This window comes from Molossus molossus, unplaced genomic scaffold (assembly GCF_014108415.1).
Source record: "Molossus molossus isolate mMolMol1 unplaced genomic scaffold, mMolMol1.p scaffold_m16_p_18, whole genome shotgun sequence".
NCBI lineage: Eukaryota > Metazoa > Chordata > Mammalia > Chiroptera > Molossidae > Molossus > Molossus molossus.
The window spans coordinates 53,370,388-53,388,410 of NW_023425353.1; the positions used below are offsets into that span (position 1 = coordinate 53,370,388).

Genomic DNA, 18,023 nt, shown 5'->3' on the forward strand with positions numbered 1-18,023 from the left:
AAATAGTGTTCAATGAAAACTGGTTCTATGGGGAAGCCTCTACTTTTAGGACATAATAGATTCCAAGTTCTTAAATAGCCAGGTTGAATGCAACACCAAGACCTGCCTGCCTGTGCTTTATACATGTTTCTCTAGCAGTCTCAACCCAGAAGGGTCAAAGCTACCAAAGAATATTTTAACACTTTCTTCTACCTTGTAATCTTTCCCTGTGCGGGACCTATGTTCCTGAAGGCAATTTGTAATCCATTAAGGCTCCAGCGCTACCTGGCCTGGAGTCTTTCTAGTCACAGTTCTGATGCACTGTGAATGAAGTCCTCAGGTGGACTAGAAAATGACCCAACTGAGACTATAGAAAATGGTAGCCTTGATATGAGCCAATAAAATACAGCGCAGAGGCAAAGAAACAGACACACTAAGTAAGGGTTTTATTGTGCAGCAGCTCTTAGGAAGCAACAACAGTGCCTCTATTCAATGTTGGCCCATTTCACACAGCACCTTTTAACTTCAGCAGATGAGGCTGGATATCCCTCTACTGACAGCCAACTGTATCTATCCAACAGTACAAAAAATGTTGGCCTTCCTCTGTAGTCACTTGAAGAAATATATGAAATGCTGCAGACTTTCTTTTTTAAGGAGTTAACTTGTACCTTACTTTTTAAAAACAGGTTTCCAAGAGGAGCTCTAACCACCCCTAGAAATATCTTAACCAAACCAAATGCAGCCCGGGGCAGCAAACAACACACACAGGAAGATGTGAAATCCCAGGCCAATGAACTGCTGACGTTTTGCATACTTTAGACTTGAGTTAAGAGTCATTCATAATTTACCAATAATTCTACCATCTTCAGATTAGTTCTGGGCTTGAACAGACTTCCTTAATTATTGAAATATGGGAACTCATTCCTTTTAATTAAATAATTTTTAATAAGAGAGAAAAAGTGATTTGTGTTACCAGGGTTTCTCCCCCAAACTTTAAGAACCACTTGTGACTCTGCAGCTGGGACATCAGAAGAGGATAAAAATAAAATCGAAGGGGCAGGCGTTTGGGGCAAGAATATACAGTTGGTTCCATACAACCTTTGACTGGCATCAGAAAAGCCCAGTTAAAATGCAACAAGTGTGTTCCCTATCCTTTCAGATGCGTACATTTTCAATTTTATTGCACAGAGAAGCATTTAAAACATTTTCACTCAATGCGTTTAGAAGTGGAAATAAAGTTCTAATGATAATGCTTGACTTTTGTAGTCTACAGATAATTACAAACACATTTTTAAGAGTGAAAATTCCATTTTTGGCACCTTAATGGTATGAACACTGCAATGATGAATAGTGTACTCATTAATACAGATGATGACAGTTATATAAGAAAAAGTTTAATGTTCTGAGTTTACATTTACTGTGGATACATAGCTGATCTGGACTGTTAGATGAAGAGTTGTGTCATAAAGTAAGGATTTGCTATACTTAAGTTGACAAAGCTCATATTCAACCAAAACTCTCCTGGCTGTATGTTGGGGGAACCAGGTCTGAGTATAGCAAGGTGCACGATTCTGGCCGTAAGCGTAAGGTCATGATGCAGGGCAAGGTCACGATGCAGGGCAAGGTCACGATGCAGTGCTGAGAGGAAATACTGATGTGGTCAAGGCTGTCTTCCTACCAGTGCTGCCAAACAGGCTTTTAAAAGCACAGACAGACACACATTCTTATACTACATGCAGGGAAATGTGACACAAAGTATTGCATATGTTAATGTCAAGCTTGCTGCCACCATTTCTCTAAATATCCATGAAATTTTCTTATCAATTATACACACGAGGAAGCAAAATCTTTTAAAATTACCCCAAAATGATAACTATTTTACTAAAGAATGTATTTTCAACTAATTTCAGTGCTCTTGAAGGAAGTGCGTGTGCCAAGGAGAGAGGGAGGGAGGGAGGAAGGGAAGGAGACAGGGAGGGAACACATTTCTGAGTGTCATTTTTCCCTCCAAAACCACCCAATAAGGTCAACTTTGTTTTAAAGTGTTAGATTTAGGAAATTTTCCTCAGTGAGGAACAAACAGAAAGCAGGAAGTCTAAACAAAAGCAAATTAAATCAAGACAAGGACATCAAAAACAAATTTGGCTTTACTTTTCAGTGGAAGTAGGTCCTATATCTAACACTGCACAAGGTTTCTTGCACAATGAAGAGAGAAGCAGAAGTCCCTTACACTGCCTCGCTTTGCCAGAGAATCACCGTAGTCTGCTGGCAAAGTCCGCTTGCTGGACTTTTTCTGCTCATGTTCAACTGCATCTTCAATTATAGGCTCAAGCCTCATCTGGACAAACACCAAAGATTGGGATCAATGTCTTTTCATTATACAAAGAAAGATCTAATACCCTGTTTTATGTCTCTGCAGTCCAATTAAACAACTGCAAGACTAGCAGGATTCAAAGTTAAAGAAAATGCAAAACCCCAGCAGTGACAAAAATCAAACTTTCTAGGCCCCGACTTAATCTCTTGCCAACTTCAAGGTTTTTAAGGTCTGTTTCTGAGACCTGATTGGGATTTCAGCATCTTCATTCAAGATCCCACCCAGGAACCTAATCCATTAAAATCCCAGAATTTAAATACTTCCCCCACAAATCTCACAAAGCATATAGGTGAATCTACCCCCCAATCTTCCCCAACCCCTCTGTAGTGAAACTCATCCTCAGAAATAGTGCTGATATGCAAACCTCTGCTTCTCTTCAGACACCGAAATGCCGCTCTGCATTACCTCTGTGAGGATTGTGGTATCATAGGATGGCTGATACTTTTCTTTTTCGTGAGCAGTTCTCTTCTCCATCTTCTCTCGGTCAGTTTTTTGTTTCCGGTCTGCACCTTTCGGCTAAAATACAAAGCAGTTCATTTCATCTATTAGGTTACAAGGAACTTTACAAGCATAACTGGGCCTCCATTACTGAAAGCCTGGTTTTCATCTCTTACCTTAAAAACTTTGATTTGGCAGCTGGCTGAGTGTAGATGATCTGTGTATTCTCCATTTTCATTTTGCTTAAAGGTATCAACCTGGATCCTAAAAGGCACTCCCTTTTCACCACCATGCTTCCGTGGAGTAAATTCTGTGCTGATGCAGTGCACCTGTACAATGTGAAATGGGTTCAAAGTGCCATCCACTGATTTGCTCCCACTGGATGCCTGCCACCTCTATAAATTCAAGATCCTTTAAAATGAACCCGCACATCTTAGCCAGTATCTGTTATACATTTCCGATTTTTTTAATATATGGTTTTCCTTCCACAAATCCAACTAAGCCTTTCTGAACTTTTTGGAAATGAGCTATTCTACCCCATACCAGTGCTTCTCCTCCAAGGCAGAACTTGCTCCAGTCATGGGTACAAAAGTGAAATGATTCCTGCCTGCTTCCCCTACCTGCACTCCAGACCGTATGCTGCTCTCAGATCCAGGATCCTAAGCCTCGCTCGTGGCTCCACCCACAGCAACCCTCACCTCACCACTGCCCTCTACTGCCATTACCCCAAAGCCACCCAGTCAATCATTTTACTGCTGTTCCAACCTACATCAAGTTGGGATACTTTGCCAGGGGGATTTCCACAGTCCTACCCATACCCATCTAAACTCTTCCATCAACCCTTCCAAGGGTCCTGAGGGCAATACTCGTCTTCCACCACTTCTATACCCTCCTACCACCACCGCGAAGACAGCTTTAGGATACTTCACAGGATCAGTAAACAGATTTTGGTAGTTTCTGACTATATACATCCCATCTTCTTGTGACTCTCAAAGCTAAAACTGATTTCTGCAGTATCCTGTGCACAACCTGAGATTTAAGGCCAATCTTCCATCCCTTTCATTCACCACATAACTAGTTATCCGGTTAGACAAATATGAGAAAATATTCAACAAATACGAACCATGTCCCTAGTGACTATTAACCAAAGGGAGATATATTTGCCAGACCGCAAATATTCAAAATATCAAAGATTCTTTACTGTTCACAAAAACCACAGTCTACTTAGGCTGGTCAGCAATTAAGTGTATGTCTTTTCTACATAAGAGTACCTACTCAGTTGTTTTAATTCTACCACTTACAAATTTCAACATCCTGAGTGTTAGAATGACCATGAACTTTATTTTATATATACTAACATGACATTTATATTTTTAAAAAACTCATCTCTTAGAGATACAAACCGAGAATTTAAGGCTGACATAAAATGCCTGAGGGTCACCTGGCTGGTGTGGCTCAGTGCACTGAGCGTTGTCCCATTAACTGAGAGGTCCCAGTTGGATTCCCGGTCAGGGCATGTGCCCAGGTTGCGGGCTCCATCCCCAGTAGGGGGCAGGCAGGAGGCAGCCAGTCAATGTTTCTATCTTTCTCTCCCTTCCCCCCTCTCTAAAAAATCAATAAAAACATATTTTTAAAAAATGCCTGAGGGTTGCTTAAAAGTATTCCACCAATAACTTAAAAAGGGGAAGCTACTAATAACTGTTGAAGCCAGGTGATAAGTACACAGAGGATTTCATTATTATTTTTTATTTTTATTTTACTTTTGTGGATGTTTAAAAATTTCAGTATCAGAATGTTTTTAGCAGAGAATATTAAAACAGGACACTTTTTCAATCACATCCTTTTAAATGGCAGCTTTGATTCAAGAGAAATGCATCTTATAAAAAACGGAAGTTTTGATTACTGTTACTACCAGTGGTAAAAGTAACACCTGAATAATGCTTTACACATCAGATTGCCTTTACATATGTCAGTCTGTAATGGCAGATTTAGTGGATTAACTCTGATTTAAGTGTATACTATATTTTTTAAAAGATATTACAAGATAGTTTACAAAAACACTTTAACATGCATCAAGAATTCAACCTCATCCATGGCCTTCTAAACGACTAGGCTAGTATATGTCTAGCAATGTAAAATATCCAAACCTGAATGAAAGCAGATGTGCGTTTTGCAGGGTCCCACAGAAACTCAACCGCATTTAACTGGCTTGGATTTGTCCTTGTGTCAATTATTCCCACAGACATTGGAATATCTATATTTTAAAAAGAAGTCACACAGAAACTCATCTACTGAGAATAATTTAAAAGCTTACAACTTACACTAATTACGTTCTAGTGAAAATGTTACACCTCCATGGTGCACTTTGTTCTTCAATATTCTCTGTGGTCAACCATTTCAACACCAAACCCACCTAATGAGTATCATACTTTCTCCCACCAAGGTTTTTATTCATTTTAATCAGAATATGATGGGTAGTGCCAAAGGAGAATTAAATAAATGGTTTCAAACTGATAAATTCCTGGCTCAGGGTCTTTTAGCACCAAAACTCTACAGTTGGCCCTCTAACAACAAGAATGCAAACTGCACAGGGCCACTTATATGCGTATTTTTTCAATATATATATATTATAAATGTACTTTCCCTTCCTTATAATTTTCTCAGTAAGATTTTCTTTCTTCTAGCTTACTTTAAGAATTCGGTATATAATACACATAACATACAAAATGTTAATTGACTGTTTATATTATCTGTAAAGCTTCTGATCAACAGCAGGCTATTAGGAGTTAAGTTCTGGAGGAATCTAACGATGTGCAAATTTCTGACTGCAAAGGGGTTGGCTCCTGTAACCCGAGTGTTGTTCAAGAACCAACATTTTAAAACATAAAACTCAAGCCCTGGCCAGTTTGGCTCAATGGTTGGAGCATTGGCCTGTGGACCAAAGGGCCATGGGTTCAATTCCCAGTCAAGAGCACATACCTGGGTTGCAGGTTCAATCCTGGGCCCTAGATGGGGTCATTCAGAAGGCAACCAATTGATGTGTCTCTCTCACATGAAAGTTTCTCTCTTTCTCTCTCCCTCCCTCCTTCCCTTACACTCTCTCAAAAATAGATAAATTAATTAATTAAAAACCAAATAACAGCCCTGGCCGGTTTGGCTCAGCGGTTAGAGCGTCAGCCTGCGGTCCACAGAGACCTGGGTTCGGTTCCCGCTAAGGGCATGTACCTTGGCTGCAGTTTGTCCCCGGCCCTGGTTGGGTCGTGTGGGTGGCGGCCACTCGATGTGTCCCTTTCACATCGATGTTTCTCTCTCTTTCTCTCTCTCCTTCCAGCTCTATCTGAGTAAAAAATGGAAAAATGTCCTCGGGTGAGGATAAAAAAAAACCCAAATAACAGCCAAGTCAGTGTGGCTTAGTGGTTTAGCACTGACCCATGCACCAAGAGGTCACCGGTTCAATTCCCGGTCAGAGCACATGGTTGTGGGCCCGATCCCCAGTGGTGGGTATGCAGGAGGCAGCCGATTGATGTTCTCTCTCATCAATGTTTCTATCTCTCTCCCTCTCCCTTTCTCTTTAAAATCAATAAAGGGAAAAAACAAAAACAAAAAAAAACAGCCTGGCCAGTGTGGCTCAGTGGATTGAGCATTATCCCAGAGGTTCCCAGTTTGATTCCCAGTCAAGGCACATGCCCAAGTTGCAGGCTTAATCCCCAGTAGGGGGCAGGCAGGAGGCAGCCGATTGATGTTTCTCACGTCAATGTTTCTCTTCTCTCCCTTCGTCTCTCTGTAAAAAAAAAAAAAATCAATAAAAACATATTAAAAAAAAAAACTCAAGGCACATGGAATCTACTCATACCAAAACTCTCTCTATACAATTACACATGGTGCCAACACAGGTAAAACTAAAATGCCTTCATTATGTCTGTCCATGTTGTTCTGATGGTCATTTGTACCTAAATCAAGAAGTCTATCTCCTGGGCGATTCCACTTCCAACCTTCAAGTTGCTGATGTTCTGTATACTGTAGCCGTCTATCATGGAATACGACTCTTATGATGCTCTATGGAATAAATAGGGAAAATGAGTACTTTTAAACTGTTCCAGCAAAAATGCAGCAGTTTCACTTCTTATTCATTCCTATAATAGGATAGCATACAAAAACAAATTCTGCTTTCAACATTTTATAGGTTAACTGTTTTGCTCTTGTATACCTAGACTATGGGTACGCTTATTTGGTACAAAGAATTATAATTCAAATGTAAAAATCCTAAATAAAATGATTAGGTACAATTTTTTTAATTAATTTATTTTTGTTACAGATGTTTCTCCCTCCCCGCCCCCCCACTGATTACTCCTTCCTCTCCCTCCCCACCATGTCCCAAGCTTTGTTGTCCAAGTCCATTGTTCATGCATACATGCATAAGTTCTGTGGTTTATCTCTGGTACAATTTTTATTTAAAAACTTGATATTGCAAATTCAGAATTAAGACCCATGCCCACAAAATTTATAAGCAAGAGTTATGTTTCTAGGAAGAAAACACTGAACACAGGAATTACTAAAATGAAAAAGTGGTATAAAGAGAGAAACCCAGGTACAATAATAAAACTGCTCATTTAAAATAAGTTAATAAAAGTATCTTAAAAAAAACAGTCATCTGGGGGCAAGAGGGGGGATCTGCCCCCACCTGAGAACCTATAGCAAAATTCACTCTCAACTATTTTACCTGAAAATTGAGGTTATCTGAGGTAAGAAAAAAAATAAATAAATAAATAAAAACAAAAGATAACTTTATCTAAACACTCAAGTTCCTAAGCAGATAACTCCACAAACTCTAGGCCAAGTCTCTGTTCTCCACCGATCATCCCTCCTTCACTTCCTACAGGTCTGGGGAGCCTGCTAATATTTCATTCCAGGTACAGGATTCAACAGGTCATCAAAATACATTCAGATTTGTACTAATTCGTGTTTCTGACACATTTATAACTATTTCTCAGACTACACTGCAATAAGTTAATCATATTTCCAGTAGACTCTGTTGGTTTGAATACGAAATAACTTGTTGGCAATACATATAAATACTACTTTAGTGTACCTGTCATGCTCACCCCCAACCCTAAACAATGTCCAAAATGTAGCTGATAATCATTTTGATGGAATCTGAAAATAACAATACTTTGCCCTGGCCGGTTTGGCTCAGCGGTCAAAGCATGGGCCCACAGACCAGAGCCTCGAGTTCAATACTGGTCTAGGGCACGTACCTCGGTTGCAGTTTGGTCCCTGGCCCTGGTCAGGGTCATGCAGGAGGCAACCAATTGATGTGTCTCTCTCACATCCGTATCAATGTCTCTCTCTCCCGCCCACTCTACCTGAAGAGAAACAGAAAAATATCCATGGGTGAGGATTGAAAAAAAGGTAACAATAGCCCTGGCCGGTTTGGCTCAGGTCTGTGGGCCCATGGTCTGTGGGCCCTGGCCGGTTTGGCTCAGTGGTAGAGCACTGGCCCATGGACCAAAGAGTTATGGGTTCAATTCTAGTCAAGGGCACACACCTCGGTTGTGGTTCGTCCCCAGTCCCCAGCCCTTGTCATGACAAGCTCTCAGTGAAACTGACTTAAGACCTTTTAAAAATTAACCCTTTCCAATCTTTAATCAAAATGTGTAGGGATAATGTTGCTTTCAAAATAAGTGCCCTTGTCTAGGTACAAGATCCACTTTGTCCTTATAAGTGAATGGTTTCTCTACTGCCAACAGTTCATTATCTCATGATGAAGAGTCGGTTTTGCCTTAATTTCTTCCCTTGCATTAAGTTTTTGTATTAAATGCTTTTACATGTTTTAATTTGGAATGAAATCCAAGGAAATTGAGCAATTACTTAACTCTGCCATTCCAAGTTTATCTGACAGGTATTTTAACTAGCTTGCTAAAAGTATTTTAAACATTAAGTCTCACCTATCAGACTGGTTATTTTTAAATCTTACCTCCTCATCAGCAAACTGCCCTAGAAAGCCAGCTTATTCTCATTGATAAATAACAAACTGCTTCAGAATGACTTGCTTCAGTGCTTTGATGGAAACTTAGTTTCGCATTTAATCTACATGGCAAAATTTGTTATAGTTTCCTCAGAACTCTGAATAGTCGTGAATGATGAACTCAGTTAAAATATGAGTTAAGACTTCCGGTCAAGATGGCGGGTAGGGAAACGCGGTATCACGTCCTCCCACAACCACATCAAAGTTACAACTAAACTACAGAACAACCATCATTCAAAACCGCCTGAAATCGAGCTGAATGGAAGTCCTACAGCTATGGGATTAAAGCAGCAGCCACATCCAGACTGGTAGGAGGGCGGAGGGGACGGGCTGGGCCCACACCCACGTGTGGCGGATAAAAATCAGGAGGACACCTCGGCTGGGAAGGTCCTCCCTGAGGACTGAGGGGTCCCCGTCCCACACCAGGTGCCCGCTCAGGGTTCCAGTGCCAGGAAGAGAATCCCCATAACTTCTGGCTGGAAAAACCAGCGGGAACTGAGGCTTAGGGAGGCTGAGGCTGCTGGAGCCCCAGGCAGCTCCTTAAAGGGCCCGCGCACAGACTTACCGGACTCCCTCCCTCTAAGCTCGGAGGGGAGGCAGCTCGAGGGGCACCAGAGACACACAGGGAAGAACTGAGCTGTTTGGCACTGGAGCGAGGGCTGGAGAGGGGGCTTTCTCCCGGACAAACGTGCTGTCCGAGGCCTTTGTTCCTTTGGTAAGCCCTTCCCGGGGGCAGACAGTCGCCATATCTGGGACTCCAGCAACCTGGCTCACACTGGTAGCCCCGCCCTGGTGACTCCCTGAGGCCCCGCCCCGCCCCACCCAACTTTCAAGCCCACCCAAGCTGTTGCCACTTGCTTAACCATAGGATTGGCCTGTCTTGGATCCTGCTTCAGGTTTTCCTAAATTCTTTCAAACGAGAAGCATCTGGTCTCAGCGAGCCCCATACCTCTCATTAAGTAATACACTGAAACAAACACAGGGAGGCAGCCAAAATGAGGAGACAAAGAAACAGGTCCCAAATGAAAGAACAGAACAAAACCCCAAGGAAAGAACTAAGCGGAATGGAGATAAGAAACCTAACAGATACTGAGTTCAAAATACTGCTTATAAGGATGCTCAATGAACTCAGTGAGGGCCTCAAGAGCATAAAAAAGGACCAATCAGAAATGACCGATGCACAGTTAGAAACGAAGGAGACTTTAACTGAAATAAAAAATAATTTACAAAGTTTCAATAGTAGAGTAAGTAAATCAAAGAAGCAAACCATTGATTTGGAATATAAGGAAGCAAAAAACGCCCAATCAGAACAGCAAAAAGAAAAAAGAATCCAAAAAAATGAGGAGCATGTAAGGAGCCTCTGGGACAACTTCAAGTGTGCCAACATTCGCATCTTGGGGGTACCAGAAGGAGAAGAGAGAGAACAAGAAATTGAAAACCTGTTTGAAACAATAATGGCAGAAAACTTTCCTAACTTGGTGAAGGAAAGAGACATACAAGTCCAGGAAGCACAGAGTCCCAAACAAGATGAACCCCAAGAGGCCCACACCAAGACACATCATCATCAAAATGCAAAAGTTTCAAGACAAAGAGAATCTTAAAAGCAGCAAGAGAAAGGCAGCTAGTTACCTACAAGGGAGTTCCCATTAGGCTGTCAGCTGATTTCTCAAAAGAAACTTTGCAGGCCAGAAGGGAGTGGCAAGAAATATTCAGAGTGATGAAAAGCAAGAACCTACAACCAAGATTACTCTATCCTGCAAAGCTGTCATTTAGAATCGATGGACATATAAAAACATTCCCAGACAAGAAAAAGTTAAAGGAGTTCATCACCACCAAACTGTTATTAGATGAAATGATGAAGGGTCTTTTTGAAGAAAAAGATAAAATATATGAACAAACAAAATGGCAATGAATACATATCTATCAACAATGGAATCTACAAACAAAACGAACAGGTAGAACAGAAACATTCTCATAGATACAGAGAACATTTTGTTGCTTGCCAGTTGGGAGGGGGGTTGGGGAAATGGGTGAAGAGATTAAGAAGTACAAATTCATTGCTAGACTGACAAACCTCAAAGGGAAAGGGGTTTGGGGGGGGGGGGGGAATAAACCAAAGAACTTATCTGCATAACCAATGGACAGACAATAGTGTGGGAAAAGGTGGGAGGGGGGTGGGAGTGGGAAGGAGGGGGTCAATGGGGAAAAAATGTGGAACATCTGTAATACATTTTACATCCAACAACAAAGATTTAAAAATATATATATATGAGTTAGACCTTGCCCGTTTTGGCTCAACGGTTAGAGCATCAGCCTGTGGTCCAGAGAGACCCGGGTTCAGTTCCTGCTAAGGGCACGTACCTTGGTTGCAGTTTGTCCCCAACCCTGGATGGGTCATGTGGGTGGCAACCACTCGATGTGTCCCTTTCATGTCGATGTTTTTCTATCTCTCTCTTCCCCTCTTTCCCTCCCACTCTGTCTGAACAAAAAATGGAAAAATGTCCTTGGGTGAGGATATATATATATATATATATATATATGAGTTAAAATTATGAATTAGTAAATTCCATAGTCTAGTAAAAAAAGAAAAGAAAAAACAAGCACAGGGAATAAATGAAACAAGATGGTCAAACTGTTGATAACTGTTGAAACTGGTGGGAGAACTTACTATGAGAACTCATGATACACGTCTATTTATCATATTTACTGCATGATAAGATACATGTGGATTCATTCATCATACCATTCTCACTACCACTGGGTATGTTTGAATTTAACCATGAGAAATTAAAAAAACAAAAAACGGTTCTAATATTTTTGGATCCAGTTTAAAGGACCTCAATTCAGGGTCTATCAAGCCCTAGTCATTTTATTAAAATTAATTTTTATAATTAAAACAATTTTTCGAATCTTTTACACTGTTTTTTTTTTTAAGTCAGTATCTCAGAATCATCCAATGTAACTTTCACAGGCACAGGAGAGCTCACCCACATCTTCCTTTATAATATACTAGGCTGCATTTTAATCAGGTGTGGTACAGCTGGCAGACTTCAGCTGGGTGCCCAATGGCTTGTCTGACAACAGGCCAGCTGTGACAAGGGCATATTGACAAAATCTTCACATGCTAAGTTTTCTAGATACTGGAAAATCAGAGCTGTTAGTTTGGCTCCTTGAGCAAGCAGTAGCTGCTTGCCACTGGGGTCCAGTCGACCCAGCTTGCCCACTGACAGCAATGCTGATGACTTTCTAAAATGGTGACTCTAACCAGTGTTTGCTACAGGTCTGAATGCCAACGGCGGGGAATAAAAAATAAGACCATTTGATTCCACCAATTGAGCACAGACGTGACAGACTCAAAGTGCAGATGGCAAATGTGAGAACAGGCAATAAACTCTCCTTCTCATCCAAGTATGTTGGGAGTCCAAGAGTCAGAAGGAGAAATCTGGGAGCTCACTGACGGAATGGCAAGACAATAATCCAGTGGGGACCAGACCCCGTACCTTTTTCTTCAACTTCTTATAGGATTGTGGGTGTCCTGCCTGGCCCAGGAGGGGGAAGAGTACTGAAATAGCCCAAAGACTCTCCGGCCTCTGGTTGCTGAGCAGCTGGCGTACCCAGACACCCCAAATTTGTTAGCATTAGTATTAGGATCCTCTCCCCCTAACAAGGCTGCCTTTCATATACTTGCCCCCCAAAAAGGCATGTCCCCAGAGGGGAGAGTACTTCTTTCTAATGGAATGTCTCTCCATACCGAGGGCCCAGCAGTACCGGGGCCCCTAACATGCCCATGTGGGGCAAGGGAAGGATCAAGAGAACTCATGCCTGCTTCTCTCTTGCTAACACATAGCCACACTGAAGTTTTTCTTAATTAAGCTTCTTCCATAAACCTTGCCCTGTAATGCTACAGAGTTTATAATAAACCATGGTGCATGACAGGTAGAGCTAGAAGGACCCACCTTGCATGACAACAGAAGGGGCAGAGATAGCTCTGAAGCTACATCCTAAAAGCAATGGGTTGGCTGGCAAATAGCTACACCTCCTATACCTGGAATGACTGACTTCTTCATTCAGATACATCAGTAGGGTTAACAGAGATTTCAAATTTTACTTAGAGAAATTTTAAGAAGTGAAATAAAAAAACTTTTTAAGGTTTCATTTTAGCATTGAAATTTTCTTTCACATTATCTTTCACTTTTATTTTTATTTATTTTTTATTCCTCACCCAAGGATATTTTTTATTTATCATTAGATAGAATGGGAGGGAGGGAGGGAGAGAGAGAAATATCGATGTGACAGCCATATCAACTGCTTGCCTCCGTGTCACATGACCTGATCAGGGCTGAGGACAAACCGCAACTGAGGTACATGCCCTTGACTGGAATTGAACACATGACTCATTGGTCCACAGGCCCACACTCTAACCGCTGAGCCAAACCGGCCAGGGATATCTTTCACTTTTAAAGAGAAACTTGAAGTTTTTGTAGCATTGGTAGGTCTTTGCCCACATAATTTCAAGTAAAGTTTCTATGGTACCTTTCCAAAGGGCTTTCACATTGCCTCAGAAAGTCAGGAGCTTTTAAATAGCCATAACTTCTTAAAGTAAAATTAAGTAAGTTGTTTATAAAAACTCTTGCAGCAAAACTTTTTTTTTTTTTTTAATTCACTGCAATACTTGTTAGGAAAGTAAGTGGATTGACCATACCTTTACCAATTTTCCAGTGATCTCAGGCATATCTCCCATTTTCCGATTATCCAGCATCCGAATTTCATAAGACTGACCTATTTAAATAAATTGTGCATCAAAAACAATCCATATGAAGAACAGCACTCTGTTTAACATAAAAATTTTAACTATTAGAACATATGATTATCCAATGTTCGTTAGTTAGAAACGCAAATTCAGCTTTACCTTTCTTTTTCCTACAAATCTTACCATCCTTTCCTTTTACGCTATTACAGAAGACCAAAGAATTTCTGTCAATTTGTTTTCATTTTCATCTGTTACTCTCCCACATTAAATTTACACTATATATACATCCATTATCCAAGACCAACTTTTTATAACAGCTTTTTTGAGATATAATTCACCCTTTTAGAGTATACAGTTGGATTTAAGTAGATTCAGAGTTGTGCAATCATCACCACTATCAATTTTAGAACACTTTCATCACCCCAAAAAGAACTCAACCCCATTAGTAGTCGCTACTCACCACTCCCACCTCCCAAGACCCATGCAACCACTGATCCATCTACTTTCTGTCTCTAGTGATTTACCTACTTTGGACACGATATAAAGGCCACAACCCGTGGCCTTTTGTGACTGGTTTCTTTTACTAAACATAAGATGTTTTCAAGGTTCATGCATGTTGTAGCATGTATTACTACTTTATTACTTTTTATTGCCAAATATTATTCATTGCATATATATACCACATTTGTTCACTCATTCATCAGTTGATGAACAGGTGGTTTCCACTTTTTGGCTATTATGAATGACACTATGAACATATGTGTACAAGTTTTTGCGTGAACCAAGGTCAAATTTTAATCCTAGAGCTGTCATGGTGTCCAATGAACCCAACTCATGTTTTCTCACTGCTCAATTAGTGTCCAGAAAAAAACACAAAATATTCACACACCAATCTATATAGTTAGGAAAATAAGCTGCTGCCAAAAGTTAACAACATACTTTTAATTCTACAAAAATTATTTCTGCATCATCTGTTACTAAATAATAAAAATGACAGTATAATTGCTATGTAGGAAATCAGTAGAAATTAGAGTGCTTTTAGTACCATATGAAGTTGAGGCTCTTTATACCTACAATATATTGTCCACCCTCCACTGGGGCTTACAAAAAATATATATATATATATACGAAGGGTACTAGATCACAGGATCAAAATACAACAAAGGGTCATCAAAATATAATGAGATCACTCTAAGGCTGGTGAAGGAAAACAGCTATATATGCTATGTTCCTAAGGAATAGTCCTTGAATTCATTCAACAGATTGTGAGAGATTAACAATAAAAAACACCTTTATGGCAAGAGACATTTTTAAAAAATTCTCACTCAAGGATATGTTTTTTGTTTTGTTTTGTTTATTTTAGAAAGAGGAAGGGGGGAGGGGGAAGAGTGGGAGTTGGGGGGCAGAAAGACATCAAGGACATTGATGAGAGAGAGGAACATTGACTGGTTGCCTCCCATATGTGTCCTGACTGGGGATTGAACCCACAACCTAGGTATGTGCCCTTACCGGCAATCAACCCCCACCTTTTGGTGTATGGGACGATGCTCCAACCAACTGAGCCACACGGGCCAGGGCAAGGACATTTTTTAATTGTTAAATTTTCAGCATACTAAACAATGGATCTGGATTCAGAAAGAACAGTAAGAAATAATTTTTAAAATAATGCATATGAATAGATACCTTCGAGAAATACACCATTATACATTTACAATTACACTCAACCTCACAAGAATTCAGGAAATACCAAAAAAATGCAAGAAAGGGAATATTTGCAACTCACATTACACACAAAGGGCTAATCTGCCTAATAAATAAAAAAGTACAAAATTGCTAACAAATGTCTAATATCACTAGAAGAAAAAAAGGGGCAATGAAATGAACACAGTTAATAAAAGAAAGAAATGCCAACAGTTCTTAAATATCTTAAGAGACTCAAACTGCATCAGGAAATGCAAGTTAAAACCACAATGAAACCATTCATCTGCAGGTTAGCACAAACCTCTGGTCTGAGCTGCCGAGGCTAAAGGGAAACAGTCATAATGATGACAATAGGAGTGGACATGAAAGAAGCGGGCACTCTCTGAAGATAGTTGGAAGGTAGAGCCTGACCAGGCATTTTCTGGAGTATCAGAGAGAAAGTGAGAGAAGAGCTGAAGATTACTCCTGATTTTTAGCCAAGGCATTTCTTGACCTGGAGAAGAGCACAGGAGTCAATTTGGGGGAAAATCAAGAGGGCGATTAAAGCCTGGCCGGTGTGGCTCAGTGGTTGAGCGCCGACCCATGCACCACGAGGTGACTGGTTCAATTCCTGCTCAGGGCACATGCCCAGGTTGTAGGCCTGATCCCCAGCGGGGGGCATGCAGGAGGTGGCCAACTGATCTCTCTCATTGAAGTTTCTCTCTCTCTCTCCCTTCCTCTCTAAAAATCAATAAAGAAAAAATTTTTTTTCTTTTAAATGTTTTTAAAAAAAAGAGTGCGATCGAATACATTAAATCTGAGATACCTTTTGGACGTCCAAGTCAATAATCAAGTTGATTCACAAATATGCAGCTAAGAGGAAGCGATCTGGGTTGGAGATATTAACAGGGGACTTCTCAGGGTACGGTTGTTAGGTAAAGCTTTTAAAGACAGGATTATCTAAGGAGTGAGTGGAAGAGAAAAGGGCCAAGAAACTTCTCTGGATAAAGTGAGTAATCCCAAAAAAGCAGCCAGTGGGATGAGAGGCGGACAATGCACAGTGTGTGTCCTGGGAGCCCTTTCATTCGGCTGCCAAGGGAGAGAAAACTTGTCTCACCGGGATTATCTTGTGATTTTAGAAAATTCTCACGAGTGAAAAAATTAAACTAAGGAAGAGATCTCAATGGTCCTATCTTCTTTTATATTATTTTTCCTAGTTAACCTAACAAGGAAACATCTGTGTTCAATATATGTTCAATCTGTTTTCACAAACAGATCTTCAAGATTTGTTGTTCCTGTATTAAAGCACTGAAGATTTTTATATTTTAAAATCAAGTGTGTTGTTGTTGTTTTTTAAGGCCTAGTAATTGCTTCAAATGGTTTCCCTAATGAAAACATGTATGTCCTCAACTCCTTTAGAAATCCCTCTCTACCAGCAATGCTCTTCAGTGGGAATATCCACTGAGCGAACTACTAGACTTTTGTTGATTTAATTTCCTCTTCATAATTCTTTTTTTTTTTTAATCCTCACCCGAGGACATTTTTTCGACATTTTGTTCAGATAGAGTGGGAGGGAGGGACAGAGAAGAAGAGAGAGAGAGAGAAACATCGACATGAAAGGGACACATCTAGTGGTTTCTCTCTCTTCCTCTTTCCTTTCCACTCTATCTGAACAAAAAAATGGAAAAATGTCCTCAGGTGAGGATAAAAAAAAGGAAAAAGAAATGCAAAAGCACTGACAGAGTTGAAAACTACAACTGTTGTGAGTTCATGTCCCCAACCACCTTTGACTATAGACTCGGTCTACCTTCCTCAGATAGAAACCCAAGCAACATGGAACCCAAGATGTGACAGCCTACCTTGGTTAAGTTCAAAGCATTTATTTTTCAGGTCCCAATAAAAACTTTAAATAAAAAACCAAAGCTAACTTCAGGGAAATCTACTACTGTGTAAAATGAAATCAACAAAAAATGACAGTTACGTGCCTCATAATGATGGTTCAGTCAACAACAAACCACATAAGTATACAGGAACTGAAAATTTTTATCACCTAGTGACATCCAGCCATTGTAAATTCCTAGCACAGGGCATTACAATAATACCCCAGGCCTTCACATTCACTTACCGCTCACTCGCCTACTCACCCAGAGCAACTTTTCCAGTCCTGCAAGCTCTATTCACAGTAAGTGCCCTATACAGGTGTACCATTCATGTTTTCTACCGTATTTTTACTATGCCTTTTCTATGTTTAGATATACATATACTTACCACTGTACTACAAATACCTATACTACTCAGCACAGTAACATGCTGTACAAATTTGTAGCCTAGGAGCAATAGGCTGTACCATATCTCCTAGGTTTGTGTAAGTGTACTGTATGGTATTCCCATGACAATGAAATCATTCTCAGAACATCCATTGTTAAGCAACACATGACTGTATTTTCTGTTTTGAAGCTTCTATCATTTAACAGTATTTTTAACCCAATAAGACATGTATTTCCTATGGCCTAAAACCTGTTTGCAAAGTAGTTAACTATTAGAGGATTCTCCAAGTAGAATCTGGCCTCCAAGTGAACAGGTATTTCTAATCCAACAGCAGCAATGAACTGATCTGAAATAAATCCAGGAGTTAAGATACAAAGCCTCACTCACATCATGAGGTGTGAAATCATCAAAGACTTGGCTGGAGCTACAAACCAAGGGCAACCTATTGCACCTAAATCCCCTCAAAGGAGAGCCAGCTGTGTTTCTCCACCCTCTTGTGGTTATATTGG

At 40.3% G+C, this 18,023-nt stretch overlaps 1 protein-coding gene across 7 annotated transcripts in view; it reads right to left on the reverse strand.

Moving 5' to 3' along the window:
* The window catches only part of UBP1 (upstream binding protein 1), a 63,159-nt gene that overhangs the window by 20,523 nt on the left and 24,613 nt on the right, over positions 1-18,023 (reverse strand). For 5 of the 7 annotated variants that reach the window (XR_004960163.1, XR_004960162.1, XM_036267023.1 and 2 more), the window contains exons 3-8: positions 13,519-13,595; positions 6,742-6,847; positions 4,939-5,045; positions 2,968-3,120; positions 2,759-2,869; positions 2,210-2,317 (exon numbers count right to left, since the gene is read on the reverse strand). Coding sequence is in view for 5 of the 7 variants with exons in the window: in XM_036267023.1 (XP_036122916.1) it covers positions 2,210-2,317; positions 2,759-2,869; positions 2,968-3,120; positions 4,939-5,045; positions 6,742-6,847; positions 13,519-13,595 (662 nt within the window). In the remaining 2 variants the exon portion in view is untranslated. The remainder of the gene's footprint in view (positions 1-2,209; positions 2,318-2,758; positions 2,870-2,967; positions 3,121-4,938; positions 5,046-6,741; positions 6,848-13,518; positions 13,596-18,023) is intronic. The other 2 variants (XM_036267026.1, XM_036267025.1) reach the window with 1 other exon arrangement.